The sequence below is a fragment of the Bos taurus genome, chromosome 26 (assembly GCF_002263795.3).
Source record: "Bos taurus isolate L1 Dominette 01449 registration number 42190680 breed Hereford chromosome 26, ARS-UCD2.0, whole genome shotgun sequence".
In the NCBI taxonomy this organism is placed as follows: Eukaryota; Metazoa; Chordata; class Mammalia; order Artiodactyla; family Bovidae; genus Bos; species Bos taurus.
This window is the reverse complement of record NC_037353.1, coordinates 18,707,367-18,721,016: the sequence shown is the minus strand read 5'-3', so window position 1 is coordinate 18,721,016 and position 13,650 is coordinate 18,707,367. Positions and strand designations below refer to the sequence as shown.

General features: G+C 48.7%; 2 protein-coding genes across 6 annotated transcripts in view; one reads left to right on the top strand and one right to left on the bottom strand.

Moving 5' to 3' along the window:
• Positions 1 to 10,981, bottom strand: part of UBTD1 (ubiquitin domain containing 1) — a 50,618-nt gene extending 39,637 nt beyond the window's left edge. Inside the window, exons 1-2 of one of the 2 annotated variants that reach the window (XM_010819840.4) lie at positions 10,767 to 10,846; positions 5,769 to 5,807 (exon numbers count right to left, since the gene is read on the bottom strand). Coding sequence is in view for 1 of the 2 variants with exons in the window: in NM_001034261.2 (NP_001029433.1) it covers positions 10,767 to 10,836 (70 nt within the window). In the remaining variant the exon portion in view is untranslated. 2 annotated transcript variants of the gene reach the window in all.
• A 689-nt stretch (positions 10,982 to 11,670) lies between these two features.
• The window catches only part of MMS19 (MMS19 homolog, cytosolic iron-sulfur assembly component), a 35,666-nt gene continuing 33,686 nt past the window's right edge, over positions 11,671 to 13,650 (top strand). For all 4 annotated transcript variants that reach the window (NR_198918.1, XM_010819904.4, NM_001435315.1 and 1 more), the window contains exon 1: positions 11,671 to 11,809. Coding sequence is in view for 3 of the 4 variants with exons in the window: in XM_010819904.4 (XP_010818206.1) it covers positions 11,698 to 11,809 (112 nt within the window). In the remaining variant the exon portion in view is untranslated. The remainder of the gene's footprint in view (positions 11,810 to 13,650) is intronic.

The window sequence follows — 13,650 nt, the reverse complement described above, 5'->3', positions numbered from 1 at the left end:
GCTAGGATAATAGAATGCAAATGGATACAAAATGAATAAAATATTTGTCACAACTGTCATAATTACCTGTTATGGAAAGAAAATCTTCTTCTCATCAACGCCTTCTTTGAAAGAGCTCATTATTTTGCAAATCAAAAGAAATTCATGGGGACTTCCCTGGTGGTCCAGTGGCTAAGACTCCACATTCCCAATGCAGGTGACTGGGGTTCAATTCTTGGTCAGGGAACTGGATCCCACATGCTGCAACTAAGACCCAGTACAGCCAAATAAATAGATATTTTTAAAAAAGAAAAGAAATTCATGGTCAGCACTTGCTATACACTCAGTGCAGAGGAAGGGCCAGAGAGTGCACCAGAGTCAGACTTCCCATGTTGGGGTAGGAAGACTACACTCTGCTCTTCCCCAAACTCTAAGCTGAACAAGAGTCAGCAGAATACAAGCCCCCAAAGGAACAATGAACTTGGCCTTGGTTACTGTCATTAATGACCCACTGCCATCATTGGCTAAGCATCTGCTATACGTAAGCACAGTGGTGATCACTTCATACACATCATCACCTTTAATCCCTGACTATGTAAGCAGTCTACTCTTGTCCCCATTTCACAGATGCAAAAAACGAGCCTCTGATCTCAGGCTTCCTCACCACAGTGAGAAAGCAGAGGAACCACTACCTCCCATGGCTTCTGCCTCTCTGCCACTTATTTGTCAACAACCTTGAATAGCTCTTAACATCCCAAGTCTCCGTATCCTCATCCATAAAGCTGGAAAAATGATTCCTGCTCTGACTACCTAACAGAATGGTTGTGAGGATCAAATGAGACATAATATTTGAGAAAGCACTTGGCAAACGGCAAACTGCTGAACATAGCAAGGGATCATTAGTCTTATTAATTACAAAGAGTAACACCTGATCCAGCTAAAGAGACTCTCTGCTGCCTCTTTTCCCTTGGGAATTTGGGGATAAGTCAGAGCCTGCAGAGCCAGGGCACTCTTTTCTTCAAGTCCCTGGCATCTGGGTGCTGGGAAGTAGAGGTTCCTTCTGGGAGAAGAGGGAGGAAACAATGTTGTTTGAATTCTGCTAATGTTTTTCTCCAGGAACACTACAATGGTTGAGGTTCTACTGCTTCCGCTGTCAAAAAACATTCAACGCATTTACTAGGCACCTACTGTGTGCCAAGTACCAGATCCAATGGATGCATGGCACCCCTAGATGTAGTCTAGGGGCCAGGAAATGAAAGAGAGGAGGCAAAAGCCACGGGGAAGGAGCAGAGTGACCACAGTCCTTGGAGCTCTGCAGACTTCACAGTCCCCTCCCGGATTCACATCCTGGGGAGGGGGGGTAGGGTGGGGTGGGGGGTGGCAGTGCATGGAGTGAGCTCAGGGCACTGAAATTTTCAAGTCAAAGTACTTAAGCAGGGTGCCTGAAGGGGCTCAATTAGAAGTTCTTATTTACAAAACAAAACAAAATCTTGCTCCCTCCCTCCCAATCTTGAACTATATAGGGGCTGAAGCTCAGGCTCTGAAATCAGGCCCTGCTGTTTACAAGTTGAATGGCCTTAGGGAGGGGACAGTACCTTTCTAAGGCTCAATTTCTTCCTCTGTAAAAAGGTGATAATAGTATCCACCCGTAGGAGGGTTGTAAGGATTAACCAACAGACTGCTGAAGGATGCTCCTAGCACATGGTACACACCCAGCAAAGGTGAGCTGTTGCTAATCCCCCCTCTCTTTAAAACAACAGAATTTCAAGCCCACAGGCTCACCTCTAAGATCCAGGCTGCCTGGTAACGGGCTGGCTGCCTAGGCTTCAGCTCTAGTGCCAGCATCCCAGAGGAAACAGGTACCAATGAGGCGCCATCCCCGCCCCCTACTGCCTCCACACCACGCCCCACCCCTTTTCCTGACAGGTTCCCCTTTCTGAGGGCAACCAGGGCCACAAGTTGAGGGGCTGTGGCTGGTCAAAGGTGTGGGGACACAGTGAGTTCGGTTCCCCATTCCTGTGGGCTCAGAAGCAGGGAGATCTTGCCCCCAACAGCTTACAGAAAAGCATGTGGCCTGGAGCAGCTGACAAATGCACCAGAATGCCACGTCTCTGTAAGACCCTCTGCCTTTCACCCATCCCAAGCGCTCCCATCTGAACCACAGTCCTGCATCTCTGTGCAAAAGGGAACACGCCATGAGGAAGACAGCATCAACGTTCTTTGGGAGCCACGTGAATTGGTAACAACCCAGAACTGCTTTGCTTAACTGGAAGACACTATTCACCTATCCCAGCCACTGACCACATTATTAGAAACCCAGAAGCAAGCGACATTCTGAGTGACCAAAAAAGATGTCACAAAAATCTACCCACCCAAGCTCCTGGACTTCCCTCTCTGGAGGGCCCTCAGGCTTCTCTTTAAGTCCGTCTACTATGGGGCTTCCCAGATGGCTCAGATGGTAAAGAATCTGCCAGGTTCGATCCCTGCGTTGGGAAGATTCCCCCAGAGAAAGGAAAGGCAACCCACTCCAGTATTCTTCCCTGGAGAATTCCATAGACAAAGAAGCCTGGTGGGCTACAGTCTGTGGGGTTGCAAAGAGTTGGGCACAACTGAGTGACTGACACTAACTAACTCTCTACGTACAGTTCTAACCATCTCTGCCCTCTGTTTCCCCATGAAGTCAGAGGGGCTGCTATTTGAGCCTGGGAGACACTATCTCAAGAAGTGACCACTACGCGGAGATGCCACTGCACACCCACTGGGATGGTTACTATTAAAAAGATGGAAAATAACAAGTATTGGTGAGCATGAGGAGAACTTGCAATCTTTGTGCACTATTGGTGGGAATATAAAATGATGCAATGGCTCAGCAAAACAGGACAGCACTTCCTCAAAAAGCTAAACATGGAATTAACATACAATCCAGCAATTCCACTTCTAGACACATACACGAGAAAACTGACAGGATCGAGCAGATACTTGTACACCCATGTTCACAGGAGCATTATTCCCAACAGTCAAAAGGCAGAAACAGCCCAAGCGTCCATCAGCAGACAATGGATAAGCAAAATGCGGCACAGACATACAGTGGGGTTCAGCCCTAAGAAGCAGTGGGAGTACAACGCGGGTAAACCCTGAAGGTCTAACGCGGAGTGAAATAAACCTGACACAAAAGGCCTGATAGTGAATGATTCCCCTTCTGAGTGGTACCCAGAGCTGTGACATTTCACAGAGACACAAAGTAGAATGGTGATTGCCAGGGGCTGGGGAAAGGGTGAATGGTGACTCTGTGTTTAATGGGCACAGATTTTCAGCTGGGGAAGATGAAGAAGTTGTGAAGATGGATGGTGATGAAGGCTGTACCGTAACGCCAAGTGCTTAATGCTACAGAACTGTACACTTAAAAGTTGTTACGATGGGATATTTCATGTTGCGTATATTTAACCACAATCTATTTTACTGTGGGCGGGGTGGAGGAGGAGAAGTGACACTGATTACCAGGGAGAAGACAGAACAACAGTTTTGGGTGGAAACATGAAGCACAGCAGCTGGGAACCATCATATCGTTTGGGGCCTACTGCCCTATCGTCTCAGAAACCTGGGGGCTTTGCACTGTCATGAACACAGTAACTGATCTGGCAGGACTCACTCTTCTCATTCAGAGCCCAGAACAGGATTCGAGAGCCTCCCCACGCCAACAGTGCTTGGGCCCTTGAGGCAGACCACTGTGTAAGGGGCTCTCCCTTGTCAATCTACCTTCCACCCGCCACCAGTTCACCCCTATCTTCTTTCAGAGATAAAGGATTTTCAGAGAAAGAGGCTTTTGTGGTCCCTCCCCTCCACCAAGCAGGTGCTTTGTACATACAGGTATGAACTCAACACCCCTGAGTTGCAAAGAGGAGGTTATTCATGCTCAGCATACTTTGCTTGGAAGGGTATCATCCGTTTCAGAAAGATTCCCATCCAAAAATAGTTTTTAAACATTTCTTTTATAGTTTTGCTCTTTAAAAAAGAGTAAGCTTCAATGATCTGGGGAAAATCACTGGCTATGGTTTTTGTGTGTAAAAATCCTACAGCTTTGAATAATATGAACTTCATAAGTTCACAAAGTCTCTTTTCATACAGGATCTCACCTGATTCTTACAATGTCTCTGGGAGCTGAGCAGGGCAGTAGTCATCCCACTGTACAAATGAGGAAACTGAGGCTCAAAGAGATCAAGAGGCCTGTCCAAAGCAGCACACACGCTAGGAAGGAGCAGAGAACTAAGACCTCATTTCCCTTGGATGCCAGACGACACTCTGGATTAGAACCTCACATTTGAGCAGACCATTTAGCCATGAAAGTAATTTTAAAAACAATGTTTGATTGTTTTATCCCCACAACATCTTTGAAATAAACTGGAAATACCATCTTTTTTTTTTTTTAAAGAGATGATCAACTGAGCAAAAAACAAATGACTTGCCCAAGAGCACAATTCAAGAAAGTGGCAAAGACACCATAGCCTCGCCCTTTGAATGCATTTGACCTTGACCACTCCCCTTACAAACTTAACCTTGCCCACAATTTCTTTTTATTTCTTTTTTGGCCATGCCACGCTTAGCATGTGGCATCTTAGTTTCCTGACCAGGGATCAAACCCACACCACCTGCAGTGGAAGCTCAGAGTCACCAGATGGCCAGGGAAGTCCCCTGTCCACAATTTCTTGACCTTAGCATACTCAAAACTTAAAGGAGCCCATGCAGTTTTTATATAGGTTGCACCATATTTCTGTGAACTTGGCAGGGAGTAGACATACCTTTATTCTCTTTTTAATGGCTGGGGAAAAGAAAAGAGGTTAAAGAAATTTTTAAGTTCCTTTTCAGCTCTAAAATTCTATGATTCTAAAAATTCCCCAGCAAGTCAATTCAATGTGTAAAGAGGCCTGGAATCTACTTCACCCGCCCTCCGGCCTCACACTCTATCAGACCTCCCCACGTCCACCCTTGAGTTAATGGCCACGAAAAACATGTGTGCCTGGGAGAAGAGCCCACTCCTACATAGATGCCCACACAAAATGACAGCAAAGTGCTGCTGCTTGGCTGGGACTCTGGTAAGAGGCTTCATCCTGTCCTCCTCCTTCAGCCCCAGTATCTCCTTGCAAGAGGCCCCCAAACAGTGGGGAATTATATCCTAGGTATCTGAGAGCTTCTCCAGGCCTGGGCCGAGACAGAAGCCAGTCCCAGGAACAGAATACCACTTTGAGGTTGCAGTTAAATCTGTTCATTAGGATACACCCACCCACCTAACACCCACCTAAGATGAAAGAGCATTCAGGACTGCTCCCTCCTGCTCTTCCACAGACCTTACAACTCTGTTTAACACACTAACTTCATCCAATAAATATTTATTAGGTACCTACTCCATGACAGGCATGGATCTAGGTGCCATAGAACAAACAAATAAGAATCTCAGATTGCACAGAGTAGGGGAGATAGGCAATGTCAGATGGTGGGAAGTGACAGGGAGAAAAATAAAAGAGGGAAAAGGTGGAGATAATGCTGAGAGCAGGCAGTGGAGGGAAGGGGATCAATTTTAAAAAGGATGGCCTGGGAGGGCGTGACTGATGAGAGGTGGCGAGTCTTGGAGGGGGATGGGGGAAACCCATTTAGCTATCAGAGGGTGGCGCAGGAATGAAGAGCCAGAGAAGGCTGAGGAAAAGCAAGGCGGTGAACATCCTGTCATGCCTTGCAGGCCAACACAAGGACCCAGGATGAGATGGGGAACAAAGGAGTAACAGAATCTGACTTACAGTTTGCAGCATCTCTCTGGCTGCTGTGATGAAAATAGTCTGTCGGGAGACAAGGGAGGAAGCAGGAAGGTCAGTTAAAAGGCCGATGGGTAGCTTAGATCAGGATGAAAGTAGTAATGATTGTGAGAGTGCTGGATATATTTAAGGCGAAGTCAACAGGATTTATTGATTAAATGGATGTGGGATTGAGAGAAAGGGAGGAGCCAGGGATGATGATAGAATTTTGGGGGACCTGAGCAACTGGAAGAAGGAAATCATCATCAGCTGAGATGGTAAAGACTGGGAGAATGGTCGGGGGGCGGTGAGGGTGGGAGGGTTCATTCTGTTTTGGACACATTAAACTGAGAAGACTTTTAGACATAAGATGTGTTAAGTAGGCAGCAGAACATACATGGCTGGAGTTAGACCAAATGGGTTGAAATGATATATGTGGGAGTCACCAGCATATATAATGATACATAATTGTATGTATTATCATACAGGATCTCCATGTATGGTCAGATTGTTTACTGTCTGCCCTCGACCCCCACCCCAAACTATAAGCTCCATGAGGCCAAGGACCATGTCAGTTCACAGCCAGCAAGGTACCTAGCACTAGTAAATATTTACTGAACAAATGGAGAAGTTGCCCAATTACTCCCTTAAGAATAGTCACAGCAGCCCACACAACGAGAAGTACACTCTCTTGCAACCACAGCGCCAAGCCCAGCCAGCCCAAAACAGGGCCTTGGGTCTGTCCACCCCGAGCTTGAGATTCCAGAATGTAAGTGGATATGCTTGGCACATCACAGATATCTGGGTTTCAGCCTTGCCACATTCTCAAAGGGTGGAGCTGGGCAAGAGACCTGCCTGTTCTACCACATCTACTTCTCCCTGGGATGGGCAGGGGAGGGGCTGCCTCACCCACTCACAGGCAGAGAGATTGCATCTATCCAGGGCACAAGCACAGGTTGATGAGAGCCCCCAGAGGAGTCATTCCCCTCCTTCATGTATTCTCCGAAGTTTGAAAAGACCACTCAGCACCTGAAGGCAAGAACACAGACCTACTGGGAACCTATTGCAAGTAATAGATTGGAAAAAAAAAAAAAAGTGACAACCACAAATCTTGATGAGATGAGACTACTGACTAATCCTTCTAGCTAAAGCAAGACTCCCTAACCAGTGGGCATCATGTCTCCACTTCACCCACCAAGTGACCAGGAAGACAGAACTACGGCCAATGAGTGACATAACCAGGCGTGAGATTTCAGCTCATTAACGTCCCAGTTTAGAATCGCTACCTCTGTGGAGATGATAAAAACAGCTCTATAGTCCCCTCCCTTTCTGATATAACGCAAGCGCAACCCTAAGATGGTTGATGACTTGCTCAGGGTTACCCAGCTACAGGCCCAGGACTAGAAGTAGGGTTTCAGCATTCTGTTGAGGGCTTCTTCAGTGACAAAGGATGGGTAAGAGTTACAGTGGGAGTTTTAGGCATTAGTCTTGTAACATAAAATTATGTCCTAGTCAACAGGGACGGAGAAGGCAATGGCACCCCACTCCAGTACTCTTGCCTGGAAAATCCCATGGACGGAGGGGCCTGGTGGGCTGCAGTCCATGGGGTGGCTAGGAGTCGGACACGACTGAGCGACTTCACTTTCACTTTTCACTTTCATGCATTGGAGAAGGAAATGGCAACCCACTCCAGTGTTCTTGCCTGGAGACTCCCAGGGACGGGGGAGCCTGGTAGGCTGCGTCTATGGGGTCGCACAGAGTTGGACATGCCTAAAGCGACTTAGCAGCAGCAGCAGTCAACAGGGAAACTACAGGTGTCATAGGAAACACCAGGTACACACTGTGAAGTTAAGAATGGTTCCTTCGCTTGTACCAAATTTGTCATCCTCCAGGGTTCTGCTTGGCTTTGGACTTCATGAATAAAGCTGTTTATAGCAGGACCCACAAAAGTGAAATATTTCACAAAAGTGAAATAAAGATACACTAGCAGATTTTCTTTTTTAATGCAGATATATACCTCAGTAAAATGTTAAGGTGAAAATTTTATTTATTTATATTTATTTATATCTAATTTTGGGGGACTGTGCTGTGAGGCTCATGGGATCTTAGTTCCCAGGGATTGAACCTGGGTCACAGCAGTGAACATGCTGAGTCCTTACCACTGGATCACCAGGGAATTCCTGTGTAAGCTTTTTAAAATCAACAAAAATTGAGTGCTTCCTCTGTACAAGTCACTGTGCTAAGTGCCTAGTATGTGTGTGTATGACAATATGAGTGAGTGAGAGAGGCAAACACACAAACACACAAGGTCCTGAAGGCTTATAGTGCCGTTGCTGATAGAAGACTACAACATCAAAGAACTGTCTAATAATATGGATTGGATCACTGTTACGTAAGTGGCATAAGGCGACTCAGAAACAGCAATTCTATCTGCTGGGGGAGCTGGGGGATTTGTCAGGCAAGGTGCTTCTAGAAAGATAAGGGATTGGAGGTGGACCTTGAGGAGAAGAAACGCTCTTGATAAGAAAGGGGAAAGGGCATGAGCAAACACAGGTGACCTTAATGTCAAGGAAGAGAAAGAAATTGTGTCATAAAAGGAAGGACTGGACCAGACCTGAACAGCCTTGGAAGTTAAAGTTCTTGCAGGAGTGGGAGGTGCAGAAAGATTTCTGAACAGGGTTTGGAACAGGTGAATTAACAGATGTCTTCTGGGATACCAGCGTGTGTAGGCATTGGATGAATGACTGAAGATGTACTTGTCTCTGTTGGGAAACTAACTTCAGCCTGGGAGATGAGCTGGCTTCGAGGTAACAAGGAGCAGGTCTGTAAGACCTGCTGAATGAAGAACTAGCAGGTCCCAGAGAATGACTCCTCCAGGTCATAGAGGCAAAGAAAGTTAGCAGAGAGGGTTCCTCAAAGTATAAAGTTAGACAGCTGGAAGAATGGAAGCGTATAGGGAAGCTAGTTGAAGGCGGGGAGACACAGAGCTGGTTTAGAAGCATTTAGACTCTGAAGTTAGTTACATCAGTGTCCAGTACATGAGTCTGGGGTTGGAGAGGTAACAGCTGAAGATAGAGTATAGGTGTCTTTCCAATGGACAAAGAGTTGTGGGTCTAAGATTTCTCTGGGAGGGAGATGAGAGAAAAAAAAAAGAATGTAAAACTGAACCATGGGGATTTCCCAGGTGGTGCAGTGGATAAGAATCTGCCTGCCAATGCAGGGGACATGGGTTCTATCCCTGGTCTGGGAAGATTCCACATACCTCAGAGCAACTAAGCTGGTGCACCACAATTACAGAGCCTGCGCTCTAGAGCCCGTGAGCTGCAACGACTGGAGCTCCTGAGCCCTAGAGCCTGTGCTCCGCAACAAGAGAATCCCCTGCAACGGGAAGCCCCCACATCACAAAAGAGTAGCCCCCTGCTCCCTGCAACCAGGAAAACCCAGCACAGCCAAAACTAAATAAATACATAAATAAATTTTGAAAAACAAACAGAACCACGGTGTCCCACACTAGGAGGTGTTGGTGGGCCTGAGTGATCAGAGAAAAACCAAAATGCTAAGGAAGGAAAAGTTTTTGCCAGGAGGGTAGTTTCAAAGGGAAGAGAGTTGTCAACAGTAAAAAAAAAAAACAAAAAACCTACTAATCAATTACATACACTGAGCGCATAAATAATAAGTATTTGTTGAATAAATGAATGAAAGAAAGCCCTTGGATTTGAGAACCCTCTTTCCACGTCAGAAGAATGGCTTGTGTTGCCCTCAGACAAGTGGATTTCAATGCTAAATTTTATGTCGTCCTCCCTATAAAAAAACATGTTGCTTCTTGCACAAGTCATCCTGTCCAACACACAGACATCCTCCCCTGCTTTCCCCTTGTTTCCCCTCATTTTCATTCCCAGTTTCCGAAACTCAAGCAACACAAACCTGTGGTGTCAAAGGAGACAGGAAACACCAACTAGAGTTTCTACTTCATTAATAACTCTGCCTGTGGCTCCTCTTACATAAAGGGATATGTGGCAACTGAGTAGGAGACTGAAAAGGAGACTGCGTTCTAATCCCAGCTGTACTACTAACTAGCTGTGTGGCTGAGGACAAGTTGCTCAAATTCTCTGGATCTAGACAAGAGGAGGTAGGTCTATCTGGAGTCTAGACAAGTTTCCAAGGTCTCCTTGAGCTCTAAAGTGTGTGATTTTATCATTCTCAGAAGGTCCTTGCAACACTCTCTAAGAAGGAAGTGAAGTGAGTACAAGACCCGGGGAAACGACCGCCAGACCTCTTACCCAGGCGGAGCGCCAGGATAGGAGGAGTGTACCCAGAAAGTGAGAAGGCGCTGCCGGCCCTCGCGGATCACCAGCGAGCAGATCCCATCCCCAAGGCTGGGAAGGATCCCAACAACATGAGCGCGATTCCCACCCCGCACCCCACCTTTCCTAGACTCCCAGACGGCCCGGAGGCTCTAAAAAGCCCTGCGGGAAAAAGATTTCTTTCCCAGAGTCCTGCGCTGCTTTTGCAAGTCGGATTCCAGCAGACATGATCTGCAGCCTGATAATGACACAGTCTTTGGAAGGAGCGACTGTGCTCGTCTCGCTTGCTCAGAGTTCTGAGGACGCCTGGCCGCCCGCGCCGCGCCCCGACGTGCGGGCTTCCTACCCCGGCCCCGCGGCCAGGCCAGCAGCGCCCCAGCCCGGGGCCCTCCTTCCCTCCGTCGGCCCCTCAGCGGTCTGCAAACATTTCCTGCCCCTGCCCCCACCCCCACCCGGAGCTTCCCAGTTGGAGAGAGTTAGGCTCGCAGCCGGGTCAGGGCTCGCGGTTGCCCCAACTCGGCTTCCCCGGCCACCGGGGCTGGGAAGGTGAGGGGGGGGGGGGTGTCCCGCCTGGCTCGGGAGCAGCCATCGGGGAAACCCAGGCGCCAGGAGCTGCGGGAGGTCGCTCGGGAGAACCAGTTCTCCCGCAAGGAGGAAAACTAGCCGGGCGCCGACGACCCTGCTCCCTTCCACGTCTTACCTGCTCGCTTGCGGGGGTGTCCTGGGGCGGTCGGCCTCTCCCGGCGCTGTCTCCCCACGCAGTTGCCCATGCTGGCTCTTCAGCCGGGCCCCATGCACCGGAGGCGGCGGGCTGATCTGCTGCTCCGCGCTCCTGCCCCGGACGGCGGCGTCCCGGGTCAACGGCTCCTGCTGCCCAGCATCGGGCGCTCACCAATCTCCCCCGGGGCGCGCTCTACCCCGGCACCGGCTTCGCCACAAACTTTGCGGACGAGGGGAGAGAGGGAGGTGGCCGACTCCCCAGCACAGTCCCAGGTGGCCGGGCCAGGGGGGCCCGCGACGGTGCCCTGCCGAAGACCAGCTCCGCTGGAGGGGCGGAGAGAGGGGGCGGGCACCGCGGCAGCTACTCCCGGCTAGCTCGGGGCTCCCAACTGGGGCCGGCCCCCCGCAGCCTGTCACTCACCTGCCTAACCCCGCCCCAGCCCAGCCCCGCTGCCTGCCGCCGGCTCGCGGTGCCCGCGCCGCCGCCGCCGCCCGCCCCAGGTGCGCATGTGACCGATGGCACCGCCCCCTCGGGCCGGGCCTGGTTTTCTCATTGGTTTCCCCCAGGGTGCGGACCGCCCCCTCGGCCCCACCCAGCCAGGTGCCCGCCCCGCCGCCCGTCTCCCGGGGAGCTGGGCCGGGAATTATTCGCCCTCAATGGCCCCCGGCTGCGTGCCCGGCAGCAGCCTTCCCTTCCCTGAGCCACCGCCCCGACTCCAGGCCCCGCCCCTTGGGAGGGACCGTCCCCATCCCTCCCGGGAACTGCTTGGCCTGGAGCCGGCAGACACGTGATCCAGGGAGCGCCCCGCCCCTCAGCCTTCGCCAGGCGATTGGCTCGGGGAGGCGCGTGCGCTGAGAGACCTGGTCCGTGCCACCGCCCACTTCCCCTCCCACGGTCTCCAGTTCGCGTCATGGCCGCCGCCGCGGCTCTGGAGGCGGTGGCGCCTCTGGGTACCCTGTGGGGCCTCGTGCAAGACTTCGTCATGGGTCAGCAGGAGGGCCCCGCTGACCAAGTGGCTGCAGGTACGGCAGACGGCGCCGCACGGCTTCCGCTTTGGGACATCCAGGAGGGAGCGGCCTCAGCAGAGGCGCCTGGAGGGAAGGGAGTAAGGGACAGCGGTGACTTTGAGACATTGGTCCGGGGCTGGTTGTGAGCAACGCATGCTTGAGAGCCAAACAAATTGCGAGTCGCTTTCAGTCTTCCTTAAAACGCCCTTACGTCCCTCGTCTCGGTTTATTGCCACTCTGTTCGCCGGCCGGGGTTAGGAGAATCATTAAGGTTTCAGAGATGAGTAAATTGCTGCCCAGCGAGGGCATGAGACTTTCAGATGAGGCCGGTGGAGGAGCTGGGATTCGGACCCAGGTCCTCCAGTTTAGAACCAGGGGCTCGTGCTGCGAAAGCACGTTGTTTCTATGAAGTTGACGTAAGAAGAAGCATCTTCAGCGGCATCAGCTCGAGTCGCGTGGCATGTTGGGAGTGGTCGGGCGGCCCGATCTCTGACTGGCTGTAGTTGCAGAGAGGAGGAGAGAAACCTGTCTAGGGGGAGTTTGAGATGTTCTGTGTATCCTTCTTAAAGCTTACCCTCCGTTTCTTGTTAAAGTTCTTGATTAATTTGCTTTGTGACTTTTTAATGTGGTGCACGTGGTGCTTGTTTTTATCTTTTCTCCAGAACTCCTGTTTCCTACTTTTGATCAATTTAGGAATCTCTAAGTTCTGGCAGCTTATCTAAGAGTTGAATAAAACAAATTACAGATTTCCTTGGAATTCTGAGACTTTACTCTCTTAGGGAAAAAAAAAAAACCTAAGTAGTTATTGAATGTTAGAAGGCCTTCAGACCTGACATTTAAGTAATAGAATACAAAGTAATCTTGTCAGTACAGATGACTTTTATTTTTGGAAATTTTGCATGTTTTAGGGAGAAGTAAAGGATGCATTTCTCTTGAAAACTGAACATAATCACTTTCAGGATGTGTGAACAATGAATGAAGTGAATTTGTCAGAAGCATAAACCATTGATCCTTAGTGATATCCCACTTTCTTTTTTTTTTTTTATATTTTAATTTAAAAAATTAGTATACACTTTCACTCAATGCTTCCACAGTTACCTAACACATTTTTCAAACATGATGCAAAGTTATATATAAATACAAATTACACTAGATCTGTGACTGCCAGGGACTTACAATGTAGTGGGAGAGGCGATCATGCAAACAGTACAATGGACCATGGAAAGGACTGCAAGAGGTATTTGCAGGGTGACATGGAAACATCAAGGAGCAAATGAATGCCTGATGCAGTCATTCCGCTGAGCTGAACTTCTTACAGCTTTGTGCACTGTAGTGTGTTCTCAGTGCTTGTAATTAACAACTGCACTGTGTTATCAGTGTCATTTTCCCCAATGTTTTATTATTAAAAATTTCAAACATCCAGCAAAGTCTCAATAATTTCTTCAAAGACACACACCCACTGCCTAGATTCTACCATTAACATTTTAATATAATTTGCTTTATCACGTATCTGTCCATCATTTAAATTGCAGGTATGAGTACACCTCCCTCTGACTGCTTTGGTATGCATGTCATTAACTAGGGTTTGTTTTAGTTTATTTTGGTATGAAGTTTGTGTTCAGTGAAGTGTACAACTCTCAAACATACATTCATTGATTTTGAAAAATCAAAATCATACATTTTGTAAGTGTATACAAAAAATCATGCTTTTGTAGGTGTATACAAAAGCATACACCTACCAGCTACCGAGATAAAGAACATTACTATAAAAGTGTTATTTGTAACTCCCATTTATACATTATGAACAAAGTAATTTAGGGTTTTCAAATTCAGAACACATTTGAGAAGCCAGCACA